This window comes from Schistocerca serialis, chromosome 6 (assembly GCF_023864345.2).
Source record: "Schistocerca serialis cubense isolate TAMUIC-IGC-003099 chromosome 6, iqSchSeri2.2, whole genome shotgun sequence".
NCBI lineage: Eukaryota > Metazoa > Arthropoda > Insecta > Orthoptera > Acrididae > Schistocerca > Schistocerca serialis.
In genome coordinates, this window is record NC_064643.1 from 665,846,672 (window position 1) to 665,859,222 (window position 12,551).

The 12,551-nt window shown below is 41.5% G+C and overlaps 1 protein-coding gene across 1 annotated transcript in view; it reads right to left on the reverse strand.

Annotated features, from left to right (window-relative positions):
• LOC126483926 (lachesin-like) overlaps positions 1-12,551 on the reverse strand; it is a 290,487-nt gene that overhangs the window by 35,542 nt on the left and 242,394 nt on the right. The window contains exon 3 of the mRNA XM_050107201.1: positions 9,112-9,213. Coding sequence (XP_049963158.1) covers positions 9,112-9,213 — 102 coding nt within the window. The remainder of the gene's footprint in view (positions 1-9,111; positions 9,214-12,551) is intronic.

The window sequence follows — 12,551 nt, forward strand, 5'->3', positions numbered from 1 at the left end:
CAAAATGGCATACGTGACAGGGGTTCTTTACAACGAAGAGATTCTTCTGGCAGTAAACCAGACCATTTTACATATTCATAAAAGTTTGCCCTGGTAGTGAACAAAAGCACGGCGAGTCGTTGGACGAGACGTCTGTCATCATCGCAACAATGTCGCCAAACCTGTCCGATCTCCCGCATGCCAGCTGGCCCCACACAACTGTGACTCCTGAGATGTTGGAACGTGCGGGCAGTCTCATTGGAGGTGACTGACGGATCACATTCTGACATCTCGCAGCACAACTGGACGTCTCTGTCGGTACTGCTGACACACTCGTCCACCAGATGGTGTACTTAAAGCAGTGTGCCCACTGGGTTCCTCTCCGCCAGACAGACAACCATAAAGAGCAACGAAGGACCATCAGTACGGAAGTCCTCGCACGTTACGAGGCTGATCGTGAAAACTTTTTATCGAGAGCCGTCACATCGTCACAGTCGATGAAACATTGATTCATCACTTCGAACCATGTACAAAACGGCAATCCTTGGGGTGACACCACAGTACCTCTCCTCCGAAGAAAAAGTTCAAAGCCGCACCCTCAGCCAGTATAGTCCTGTCGACGATCTTCTGGAATCTGAAGGTGTAAAACAAAATTGAGCGTATGGCATCGTTGGACGGGAGGCCCTTGTTCGGGAAAGTTCAGCCACCAAGTGCTAGACTTATATCATTTGACGCCACTTGGGCGACTTGCACTCCGGTGATGAGAATAACTGATGATGAGGACAATACAACACCCAGTCCCCGAACGGAGAAAATCTCCAAGCCAGCCGGGAATCGAACTGGGCCCGCTAGCATGGGCGGCAAGAACATTACCACCAAGCTAAGCAAGCGGACTCTGAAGGGGTTATTCTGGTTGATGCCCTCCGTCATGGGGCAACAATTAACTCGGAAGTGTACTGCAGTACCTTCAGGAAATCGAAGTACAGACTTCAGCAAGTTCGTCGCCTCGAAAGCATGACAAAGGAGGTTTGCACACCCATTAGAACTCACATAACTTCATTGGTCTGTTCTTCCTTGCCCCCACCCCCACCCCTTACACTCCGAATCTCGCACCTTCCGACTAGCATCTGCTTGGGCCAGTGAAGGATCCACTTCAGGAGAAGTAGTACCAGGATAATGGGGAGTTTATTGATGCACTGAGACGCTGGCTCCAAAGTCGACCACTAGTATGGTACCATGCGAGCTTCCCCAGGAAGTTGGTCTAATGCCGTCGCTGTGAACGGAATTATGTAGAAAAATAGGTTATTACAGTAAAAAAGAGTGTGGAGTAATATGAAAAATTTAAATCCTGAATATAATCAACATGCTTTTAGAAAAATAGTGTGTTGCGTTACTTATTGAATACCCATAGCGTTTAGGAGCAATTCTTAACAGAAACTTGCTCCGCAAGAGGAAAAAGAAAACAGCGCAGAAAAGCTGACGTACAGCATTAAGATCATGTTGTTGTTGTTATGATCTTCAGTCCGAAGACTAGTTTAATGCAGCTCTCCATGCTACTCTATCCTGCGGAAGCCACTTCATCTCCAAGTAACTAATGCAACCTACATGTCTCTGAATATGCATACTGTATTAATGTCTTGGCCTCCCTCTACGATTTTTACCCCACACGCTTCCCAACCGATCCCTTCTTTCCGTCAAGTTGTACGACAAATTTCTCTTCTCCACAATTCTATATAGTATCTCCTCATTAGTTATATGATCTACCCATGTAATCATTATCGATCCTCTGTAACACAACATTTCAAAAGATTCTATTCTCTCCTTGGCTAAATACTTACCGTCCATGTTTCATTTCTATACATGGCTACACTCCACACAAATAATTTCAGAAAGGACTTCCGTACACTTCAATCTATACTCGACGTTATCACATTTCTTTTCTTCAGAAACGCTTTTCTTGCCGTTGCCAGTCTGCATTTTATATCCTCCCTACTTCGACCATCATCACTTGTTTTGTTTCCCAAACATCAAAATTCATTTGCTACTTAAGGTGTCTCATTTCCTAATCTAATTCCCTCAGCGTTACCTGATTTAATTCGACTACATTTATCATCCTCGTTTTGCTTTTGTTGATGTTCATCTTATATCCTCCTTTCAAGGTCTGACCATTCCGCCCAACTGCTCTTCCAAGTCATTTGCTGTCTCTGCCAGAATTGCAATGGCATTGATAAACCTTGAAATTTTTTGTTTCTTCTCACTAAACTTTAATTCCAATTGCAAATTTTCTTTGGTTTCCTTTACTGCTTGCTCAATACACAGACTGAATAACATTGGGGATAGCCTACAAACCTGTCTCACTTCGTCCTCAACCACTGCTCCTCCTTTCATGCCCCTCGACTCTCATAACTGCCATCTGGTTTCTATACAAATTGTGAATAATGTTTCGCTCCCTGTACTTTACCCCTGTCATCTTCAGAATTTGAAAGAGGGTATTCCAGTCAACATTGTCAAAAGCTTTCTCTAAGCCTACAAATACCAAAAACGTAAGTTTGCCTTTCCTTAATCTGCCTTCTTTGAGAAGTCGTAGGGTCAGTATTACCTCGCATGTTCCAACATTTCTACTGAATCCAAAATGATTTTCCCCCAGGTCGGGTCCTACGAGTTCCTCCACTCTCCCATAAATGATTCGCGTTAGCATTTTGCATCCGTCACCTATTAAACTGGTAGTTCGTTAATTTTCACATTATCAGCATCTACTTTCTTTGGAACAGGAATTATTATATTCTTCTTGACGTCTGCGGGTATTTCGCCTGTCTCGTACATCTTGCTCACCAGATGGAAGATTTTTGTCATAGCTGGTTCTCAAAAGTCCGTCTACTCACAGGTCCTTGTTTCGACGTAGGTTCTTCAGTTCTTTACCAAATTCCTCGCGCACTATCATATCTCCCTTCTCGTCTTCCTCTGCGTCCTCATCCATTTCCATAATATTGCCCTCCACTACATCTCCCTTGTATAGACCTTCTCTCTGCTTTCCCTTCTTTGCTTAGGATTGGTTTTCTATCTGAGCTCTTGACAATGATACAGGTGGTTCTCTTTTCTGCAAAGGTCTCTTTAATTTTCCTGTAGGCAGTATCTATCTTACCCTTTGTGATATATGATTCTACTTCCTTACATTTGTCCTCTGGCCATTCCCGTTTAGCCATTTTTAGACGTTTATATTCCCTTTCGGCTGCTTCATTTATTGCATTTTTATATATTCTCCTTTACCCAAGGATTGATACTATCCCTCGTGTTTTTGCCTACTTGATTCTCTGCTGCCTTCTCTGTTTCATCTCTCAAAGCTACCCATTCTTCTTCTACCGAATCTCTTTCCCCTGTTCTTGTCTATCGTTCCCTAGCGCTCCCCCTGAATCCTTCTACAATCTCTGGTTTCCTCAGTTTTATCCAGTTCCCAACACCTTAAATTCCTGCCTTCTTGCAGTTTCCTCAGTTTTTATCTGCCGTTCATAACCAATAAATTGTGGTCAGAGTCCACATCTGCCCCTGAAAATGTCTTACAACTTAAAATCTGGTTCCTAACTCTCTGTCTTACCATAATATAATCAATCTTAAACCTCACGGTGTCTCTTCCACGTATACAACATCCTCTGATGATTCTTAAGCCAAGTATTAGCTATTGTTAAATTATGCTCTGTGCAAAATACCACCAGGCGGCTTCATCTTTCATTTCTTTCCTTCTCTTTCTTTTCCCACTATCGAGTTCCAGTCCTCAATGAGTACTTAATTTTCGTCCCTCTTAACTATCTGAATAATTTCTTTTATCTGGTCATATATTTCCTCAATCTTCTCCTCATCTTTGGAGCTAGTTGGCGTATAAACTTGTACTTCTGTGGCGGGTGTAGGCTTCGTGTCAATCTTGGCTACAATAATGCGTTCACTATGCTGCTCATAGTAGCTTATCCGCGTTCCTATTCTTTTTTTTTCACTCATTATTAAATCTTCTCCTTAGTAACCCTATCTGATTTTGTACTTATAGCCTTCTATTCACCTGACAAGAAGTCTTATTCCTCCTGCTAGCGAACTTCACTAATTCCCAATGAATCTAACATTAACCTACCCATTTCGCTTTTTAAATGTACTAATCTACCTGCCCCATTAAGTTATCTGACATTCCACTCTCAGATCCATTGAACACAAGTTTCGTTTCTGCTAATAACGACGTCTTCCTGAGTAGTCCCCGCCCGGAGATCCGATTGCGAGACTATTTTACCTCCGAGGACGCCATCATATTTTAGCCATACAGTGCAGCTCCACGCCATGGGGAAAAATTCCGTGTATTGTTTCCCCTTGATGTCAACCATTCGCAGTACTAGCACAGCTAGGCCGTTTCGGTTGATGTTACAAGGCCAGGTCAGGCAATCATCAAGACTGTTACCCGTCTTCAGGAACCATACGTTTGTCTGACCTCTCAACATATACCCATCCAATGTCTTTGCAACTATGGTACGGTTATCTGCATCGCTGAGGCACGCAAGTTTACCCACCACTGGCGAGGTCCATGGTTCATGGTTCATCGCCATACTAACATACAGATGCTGAATGGTACCTCATGGTGCGCAGAAGATACAATAACTATAATCTTCTTCCTGAGGACTCCTCTACGCTGCTGCCGACTAGCGGAATCCAGTCTGGCCGCTTCACTTGTGAGGAAAGTCGAAACGCAGCAGTGAGGAGAATATAAGGCTGCATCAGATCTACTCGTCTCCACTGATTACTACCTCTAAGGCATTCTGAGCCACCCGATCTTCAAAGGTAGAATGCCTTCTCAAACAATGTGAAAAATTAATTAAAATTCGCCAGTCCTCAGTCGATTCTAACTTGCCTGCAATTGGAACAAGCCGAAGGAATTTCAGGCAGTCACCTACCGTATTGGTAGAATCGTTACAAGCAATGGACTTCCGTAACAAGGAAATGAGCAGAAACGTTGAGTGGCGCTACACAGGCTCTCGTAAGACCTAGTACTAAAGCATCCGGAACTGAATTACCGCGACCTGTGTGAAGGACAATTCATAGTTACCGGGATTCGTACAGGCCATAGCATATGTGCAGAAAGTATCCACTGAGGAAAGGCTCCACTTCCATTAGACCATTAAATACACTGTAAAAGCTGTAACAATCGAGCTTACTCCGGGAAACTAGATTTCTTTGGACAGACGCAGTCCCTTTATTGTTTAAAATGGTGGACATTAACGTGGGGTTTTAATGTTATAGTTCTATTTATATTGTAAAATTATACAATTCATGTGTGATAGCTATACCTCACTTTATACTGACATACGCTAAATAGATAAACTCATATGCCACAAAAAGACTACATTAGACCTAGGTGACAAATAGTTCGTTGTAGCCTCCAGGGTCCGGAATAAACTGGTTGGCTCTTGCTTTCTAGTTATCCTCTGAAGTCGTTGTGTCCCGCGCTCTCGCAGGGCGTACAAGCATGGGAGGAGCATCAGACCGTATACATTTCAGGGAGAAAATAATTAACAAGAGTCTTGTTATGTGGCTCTATATCTTACGCGAAAGCACAGGAAACAGCATCAGCTCTACAGAAAGATTTAGATAAAAGTTTTATTTTAAATAACTTCACTTAAGTTACAGCCCGAACTTTTTTTAACTGTAACATGTAACATCACATGCTCGCCACACGCCGTTTAATTCTCAGAATTAGTTGTGTTCCTTCTATGTAGTTTCAAAAATTCGTCCACTTTCCCCTAGATAGTAGCTGTCCCGATTAATTCTGTAGACAACTGAAATTATGAATTTTTCACAATTCTGATCTATTTTGTCTTTTTCGTGATTTTAGTTCTCATGACGACTCGTGGAACTGAGACCTGTAAACTACCGTAACTTCAGCCAAAGGGATAGAGACAGTTGTGAGTAAATAAATATAGAATAACAGCTGAAACAGGTATCATGTGTTACGTAATCTTTTCCGTTAGATATTTACTCGTATAATGGTTTGATACTGAGAACGTTTTAGGAGCTGCTGTTCCGCAGGAACGCAAAGAGAATTTGGTTTTGTTTCGTGGATATGAAAGAAATATTCCTGGCTAAAAACATTCGGTCCGATATCTATATTATTAAAACACTATCCCGGGAGACGGTACTAGTTGCAGCCTCTTGGCAACATAAATTAGATTTTCAGTATTTTGTGTAATTAATTATTGATGGAATTTTAAAATTTAAAATGCTGTTATAATCAACTCATTAATAAGTGTAATGTCACATTAAGAATTTAACACAGTATGACAAGTATTACAGTTAGAAGCTGCGTTTGTCTTGAGGCAGTGTAAATGACAGCGCGCAAATACACTGCTGGCCACCGTAAATGCAACACCCTGAAGGAAGCATCCGAATCAAGTGAAATTTACATCATGGGTTTGCAGCGATGAGATATGCAACTGATTAGAATTTCAGCGCAGACGCACATCACGCGCGCCTGTGGCGCCACCTCATAGCGCCAATTAAGGCTTGGCGATTTCGACGGGTGTACTTTCGGCACGTGTGTTTACCTTGTGGTTGTTTCACAAGACGATCAGTTATGCCTCGTAGACAACAGCGAACATCGTTTGATCAAGTATCCGAGTTCGACAGAGGAAGGATAGTGGCTTACCGAGATTGTGGATTATCATACAGAGAAATCGCTAGTCGTGTTGGACGAAACCAAACAACTGTAATGCGGATATGTGACCGTTGGATGCAGGAGGGTACGACAGACCGACGTGGTCGATCGCATTCACCTCGGTGCACCACTGCACGTGCTGATAGGCAAATTGTGCGCATGACAGTGACGGATCGCTCAGTGACATCCCGAACCATAGCACAGCACATTGCGTCTGTAACGCATCATCCAGTGTCTGCGCGTACCATTCGACGCCGTTTACAGCAGAGTGGTCTGTCCGCAAGACGTCCATTGCTTCGTCTACCATTGACGCAGAACCACAGACGACTCCGTCGCCAATGGTGTGATGACAGACGGATGTGGACGGCAGAATGGAATGACGTTGTCTTTACTGACGAGGCACGCTTCTGTCTGCACCGGATTCGAGTGTGGAGACACCGTGGAGAGAGGATGCTGGACAGGTGCATTATGCACCACCACACTGGTCTTGCACCGGGTATTATGGTATGGGGCGGTATTGGATATTACTCTCGCACGCCTCTAGTACGCATTGCCGGTACTTTAAATAGCCGGCGCTACATATCCGAGGTGCTGGAGCCAGTTGTCCTTCCTTACATTCAGGGCTCGGCCACAGCCATATTTCAACAGGATAATGCGCGACCACACGTGGCACGCATTGTCCAAAGGTTCTTCGCCAATAACCAAATTGAAGTGCTTCCCTGGCCGGCTCGCTCTCCGGATCTTTCGCCGATAGAAAACATGTGGTCCATGGTTGCTCAACGAGTGACCCAGATTACATCCCCAGCTGCCACACCAGATGATCTTTGGCAACGTGTGGAAGCTCCTTGGGCAGCTGTACCCCAGGAACACATCCAGCGTCTCTTTGACTCAATGCCGAGACGTGTGGCAGCGGTGATCTCCAACAATGGCGGCTACTCTGGCTACTGATTCTGGCAGGAACCACATGTCACAGACGTCTGTAAACGTAATCATTTGATACTTGGTCAACATGTTATCTACAAAATAAATTTTGTTGTGCTACCTCTTGTCTTTCTTGGTGTTGCATTTACGGTGGCCAGCAGTGTACTTGGGCTTAATTCATCCAGTATTTGAGAATGACAGCACTTAGCGACTGCCAGCACAGTGTACAAATAGTTTCAAGCCATTACGAAGGTTTCTCTTGCTAACGTACCACGCAAAATGATGGAAGAAGAAAGTTCGTTGTCCATTACATTTTCTGTGTTTGTGCAGCCAGACTTCCGTATCAGGCATGGCGTTTTGATTTACTACTTTACTACTAACTCTGTTCGCCACACATTTCGCAAATTGTATCCACGTACACTACTAAACGTACCTGCAAAAGTATATCGCAGTACAACACATAATTCAGTAGATATGATGTCATAAATATATACATGCGTGAAAAATTAAATTTTTCTGCAAATGGTGCACAGATTTTCCAGTTTATATTCATTCACTTTGACTGTCAACAAACTGTAAGCATATTTCAAACTTTCCCTTATTTATCGCTTCCATGCTTAAAGGCAAATGTTTAACTCAATAAATTATTTGTAAAATAATTGGACGTTTGAAGCTCTTTTGCATATGAGAGTCCCATGCTTTCAAGAACTGGTGTTTGTTTGTTGTAATCTGACCTGGGACTGTTCCGGATACATTAGGCATTGGCAAACAGCATACAAATCTCAGGTAATCCAGAGCATTATTACAACTGCGTCACAAAAAATCTATTTCCATGAATAAACATATTTTACCGTGCATGGCAGTATATATAGACGAACATAATAATGCTATAAATATTGGACAGAGTTAAAATTTGTCTTCGCGTAACTTCTACATACGTCGATATATATTTTCACGAGGGGTCCCTATAACCTTCACCGATTTTAAAAGAAAAAATGTCGAGGTCACTTTCTCTGGAGCGTGGATTAATTATTGTTCTTCTCTCGCCACAATTTAGCTTTATTCTCTAAGTCGCAGCGTTTTGCGTTAATCACCGAATTTGCTAGTCTCTTTTTGATCTAGTAGCCTCTGCGTCTGATGTTTATTATGCAATATATGTGAACACAACTGAAAACGTTCAATGAGTGACAAGTAATACCTTTGTAATTGTAAAAGCTTCTAACAGCAACAGCTTAACAGCGTACTATTATGCATGTGGAAAAATGGTTGAATATTTTACTTATTGTAAAGTTTGGAGAAATTATGGTTTTACTCATTTAAATAAAAACAAAAATTATGAATAAACTGTTCTTATGTACAAACATTATTACTGTTCGCATGTGGTAGGAGAATTAAGTCCACAGTTCATGAAACAGTTATCCATAAATGAAGAGATTTGGAGAGAGAATAAGGAATTGAGGAATTGGGGTAGTACAACGACAAGCACAACACGCTGAAGATTTTCTGATGCTTAAAAAGTGTGAGCTTACTTGAAGGTGTCTAGCGTGCACAATTTGGAAGCGACTGTCACTGCTGTATGTTGCTAGGCCAACCGTTAATAGGTGATAGTCCTTCCTCCGTATCCAGGACACCTGCAATAGATAATTTGTTGGAAAAAACGAACCAAAATAACAATAACTACACACTGGAATAATATACATTACATGCTTCTAATCTCTATGGGACTGGACGTCACTTAATTTTAAAATCATGACTACATTTACCTCCTTTTAAACATTTTGTATTAATAATTCTTCTGCGTCGTTGGAGGGACGTAAATATAGGTAGTTTGAGGATTCGCAAGTATAGTTGGTTTGAACACGATATAATTTTTAGTTTCAAATAAATAAACACACAGGGTGAGTCACCTAGAACTTGCACCTCAAATATTGCGAAAATGGAAACTGCTACTAATGTGCGGTTTTAACAGAATGTACTGGTAATTAGGGCTCATTTTGTTAACCAAAGAACAGATTGTAATAATATTTAGAAAGTGTATACTTTGTGCAAGCACACCCTTCGTTAAATGGGACAATGCCTTTTGACATCAACGCATTGAATGTAGGGTAAATTAGAACATCACTGGCGCTCGTTGCAGGATTATAGTGCGAGTCGTTTACGAGATATCGTATTTGGAAAGGTTTTGACTCCGACACATGTTTCCACCATTCAAACTGCGTATATGCTTGGTACGATGTTGTTATGTTTGCTTACAGTGTGATTTTGTCTTCCTTGTGTGCACTGTGACCTGCTAGTAAGTGTGTGACAGTTCAAGCAGTAGGTGGTGAGAGGACGATGGGGTTTGCCTATGGAGAAAAAGCCGACATGCTCATGGTGCACGGAGAGTGTGGGAGGAATGCTGTTCGTTTTTGTACAGTGTATGCTTCACGATATCCCAATACACGTAAACCATATCGGCAATTACGTATCAACCTCTTCAACCAAATACGTGAACTTGGTAGTGTAATACTTATACGACATCTTAGAAGGAAATAACTAACGATAGAAGAGGGGAAAATTAATGTTCTTGATGCTATTCCAGTTGATCTGCACGTTAGCTTCAGCGCAATTGCAAGAGTGACCTACGCATTCTGCATCGACATCGGTGCCATACCTATCACATATCTATCCATCAAGAGCTGCACGCAAACGATTGTGAGAATTATGTTAAGTTTTGTACATGGGTATTAAGACAGGATTCTAGAGATGTATCACGTATCTTGTCTAGTGATGAAGCCACATTTACCAATCAGTGAACCATCGGCTCGCTGGCCCATGTTTCATAGGCGGAACGCTAAACGCGCCCAAGTATCGAAGCCTTCTAAAAGACAATCTTCAATCAATGCTATAAGACGTTCCTCTGCAGACTACGAGGAAGCTGCGCTACCAACATGACGGCTGTCCAGCCCATAGTACACGGAGTACTACAGCATGTTTCCAAATCGTCGGACTGGACTCAGAGGACCTTGGCCGGCCAATTACCCTGATCTGACGCCTCCTGTTCTTTTTTTTCTGTAGGGAAAATTGAAAGGCACTGTCTGCAAGGACATGCCTACTACAACGGATGATAGGCAACGTCGTATTACTGCATCCTGCTGGGACATCTCCCTCAAATGCTAGCACATGTTCAGCAATAGTTCCATATCAGACGGGAAGCGTGTATTTCCGCTGCTGGTGGTCATTTTGAACACAACCTGTGATGGTCGCCTGTCTCTTTACTGGTCAGAATCCACATAAGCAATGAACCCACTTTTGTTGTTCTGTATTATGTGCTACCTCAGTTAATGAACAGCTGTCGGTAGGTGAAATTTTCAAAGTACGATATCTCACAAACAACTCGTCCTAGAATCATGCAAAAAAGACCACTGACATTCTGTTTTACTCTACATTCATTTTGTTAATGTCAATAGGCTTTGTTCAACTGAAACTCTGTATGTTTGCACAAAAATACACTTTATATGTATTATTACAATCTGTTTATTGTACAACAATACGATCCCCTGACTACCAATCCATTCTGCCAAAACCGCACTTACCATTTTCGCAACATTTTCGGTGCAAGTTTTAGGTGATCCATCCTGTATACACCGATAGGAACTGTATTTTCCGCTACATCTTGTACCTTGTATTTTCAAGCTGTTACATTCGTTACTTAAAATTTACGATGTTAGGGACTTTATTTCAGAAACTCGATAAAAAGATGTCTCTAAATATAAGAGCAAAATGTTTGATTGAGTGATGAATGTACAGCTTCTGTACAGTAGAGGGAATTACCTCTATCGAGACCTCTTCTTTTCACCGCTACCGGATATTTAGTTGTTACTATCACTGCCGGCCAACTACATTGATAGATATTCAATAGGAATCAGAAAACTTAACCAGTCCGCAGATCTGTATCATTATATTAGTTAGCCAGGATGTAACACAAGTGAAGTATCAGAACGAACAGGAGACAAAGACGTACAGGATGGAATGAAAATAAGGTTACCTTCTCTGTTATATTCTCAATGGCATTAAAACAACTGATGGTATTCCTTTTGATACAGGAGGCTAAATCATAAAACTAGAAGATTCAGAGAGAAAATTATAACATATGAAGAAACAGTTCACCTTCAGGTTGTACATTAATTTATTTCATACGTATATTCTGAAATTACCAGAAATAAATGATTTATATGGTGGGTGCATATGGAAAACGTCCGATGTGTCTTTTTTAAAAAGCGCGTTTTTACTGCTATTGTGTTCTCGCTACCTTGCTTCAAATCCTTGAACTTATCGAAGTGGAAAAATGTTTCACACATTCATCACTAGAAGGTGCATGGTATCTGTGCCTAATAGCACGTCCCTCAGGCGTTCAAAATACCATTCCAGTGCTTACAACTGTCTTTTTTCGTTTTAAAAATGCTACTTAAACACTGTTGTCAATGCAATAGTGTGATATCTGCGAATGCAGCATTATCAAAGTGTCTTACACTCATCCATGTCGACGAACGAGTAGAAACACCTACTCTGAAATGGAAGAACAGGAAAATGTCAGTGCATACAAAAGAGGAAAGACCGTGGCAGTTGTATGTCATGCTGTACTTCATCACTTCATCTAAAAGAACAACCATGTTTATTAGAGAGCTCTTGACGGTTCTGCTGTTTTTTCCTCAAAAGCACAGGGGTTTTTACAGTTAACATCTGGTCCCGAGACCAGGGTTGTTAAAGAATCAGAAGACAATATTGAGAGAGCCTTTTCGTGAATTGATTTTTTATTCTTTTTTTTGTAAAAATTATAAAAGAATTGAGAAATGGTTTTTGCTGACTATAGATTTATTAGTTAAAATAATTCTGCTGTATATCTGTCCTATCTTACATCACAGATAAAAAGTAATGCCTCTGTATTAATGGCACTTGGTACTACAAGTTTGTTATTGCCACTTGCAAC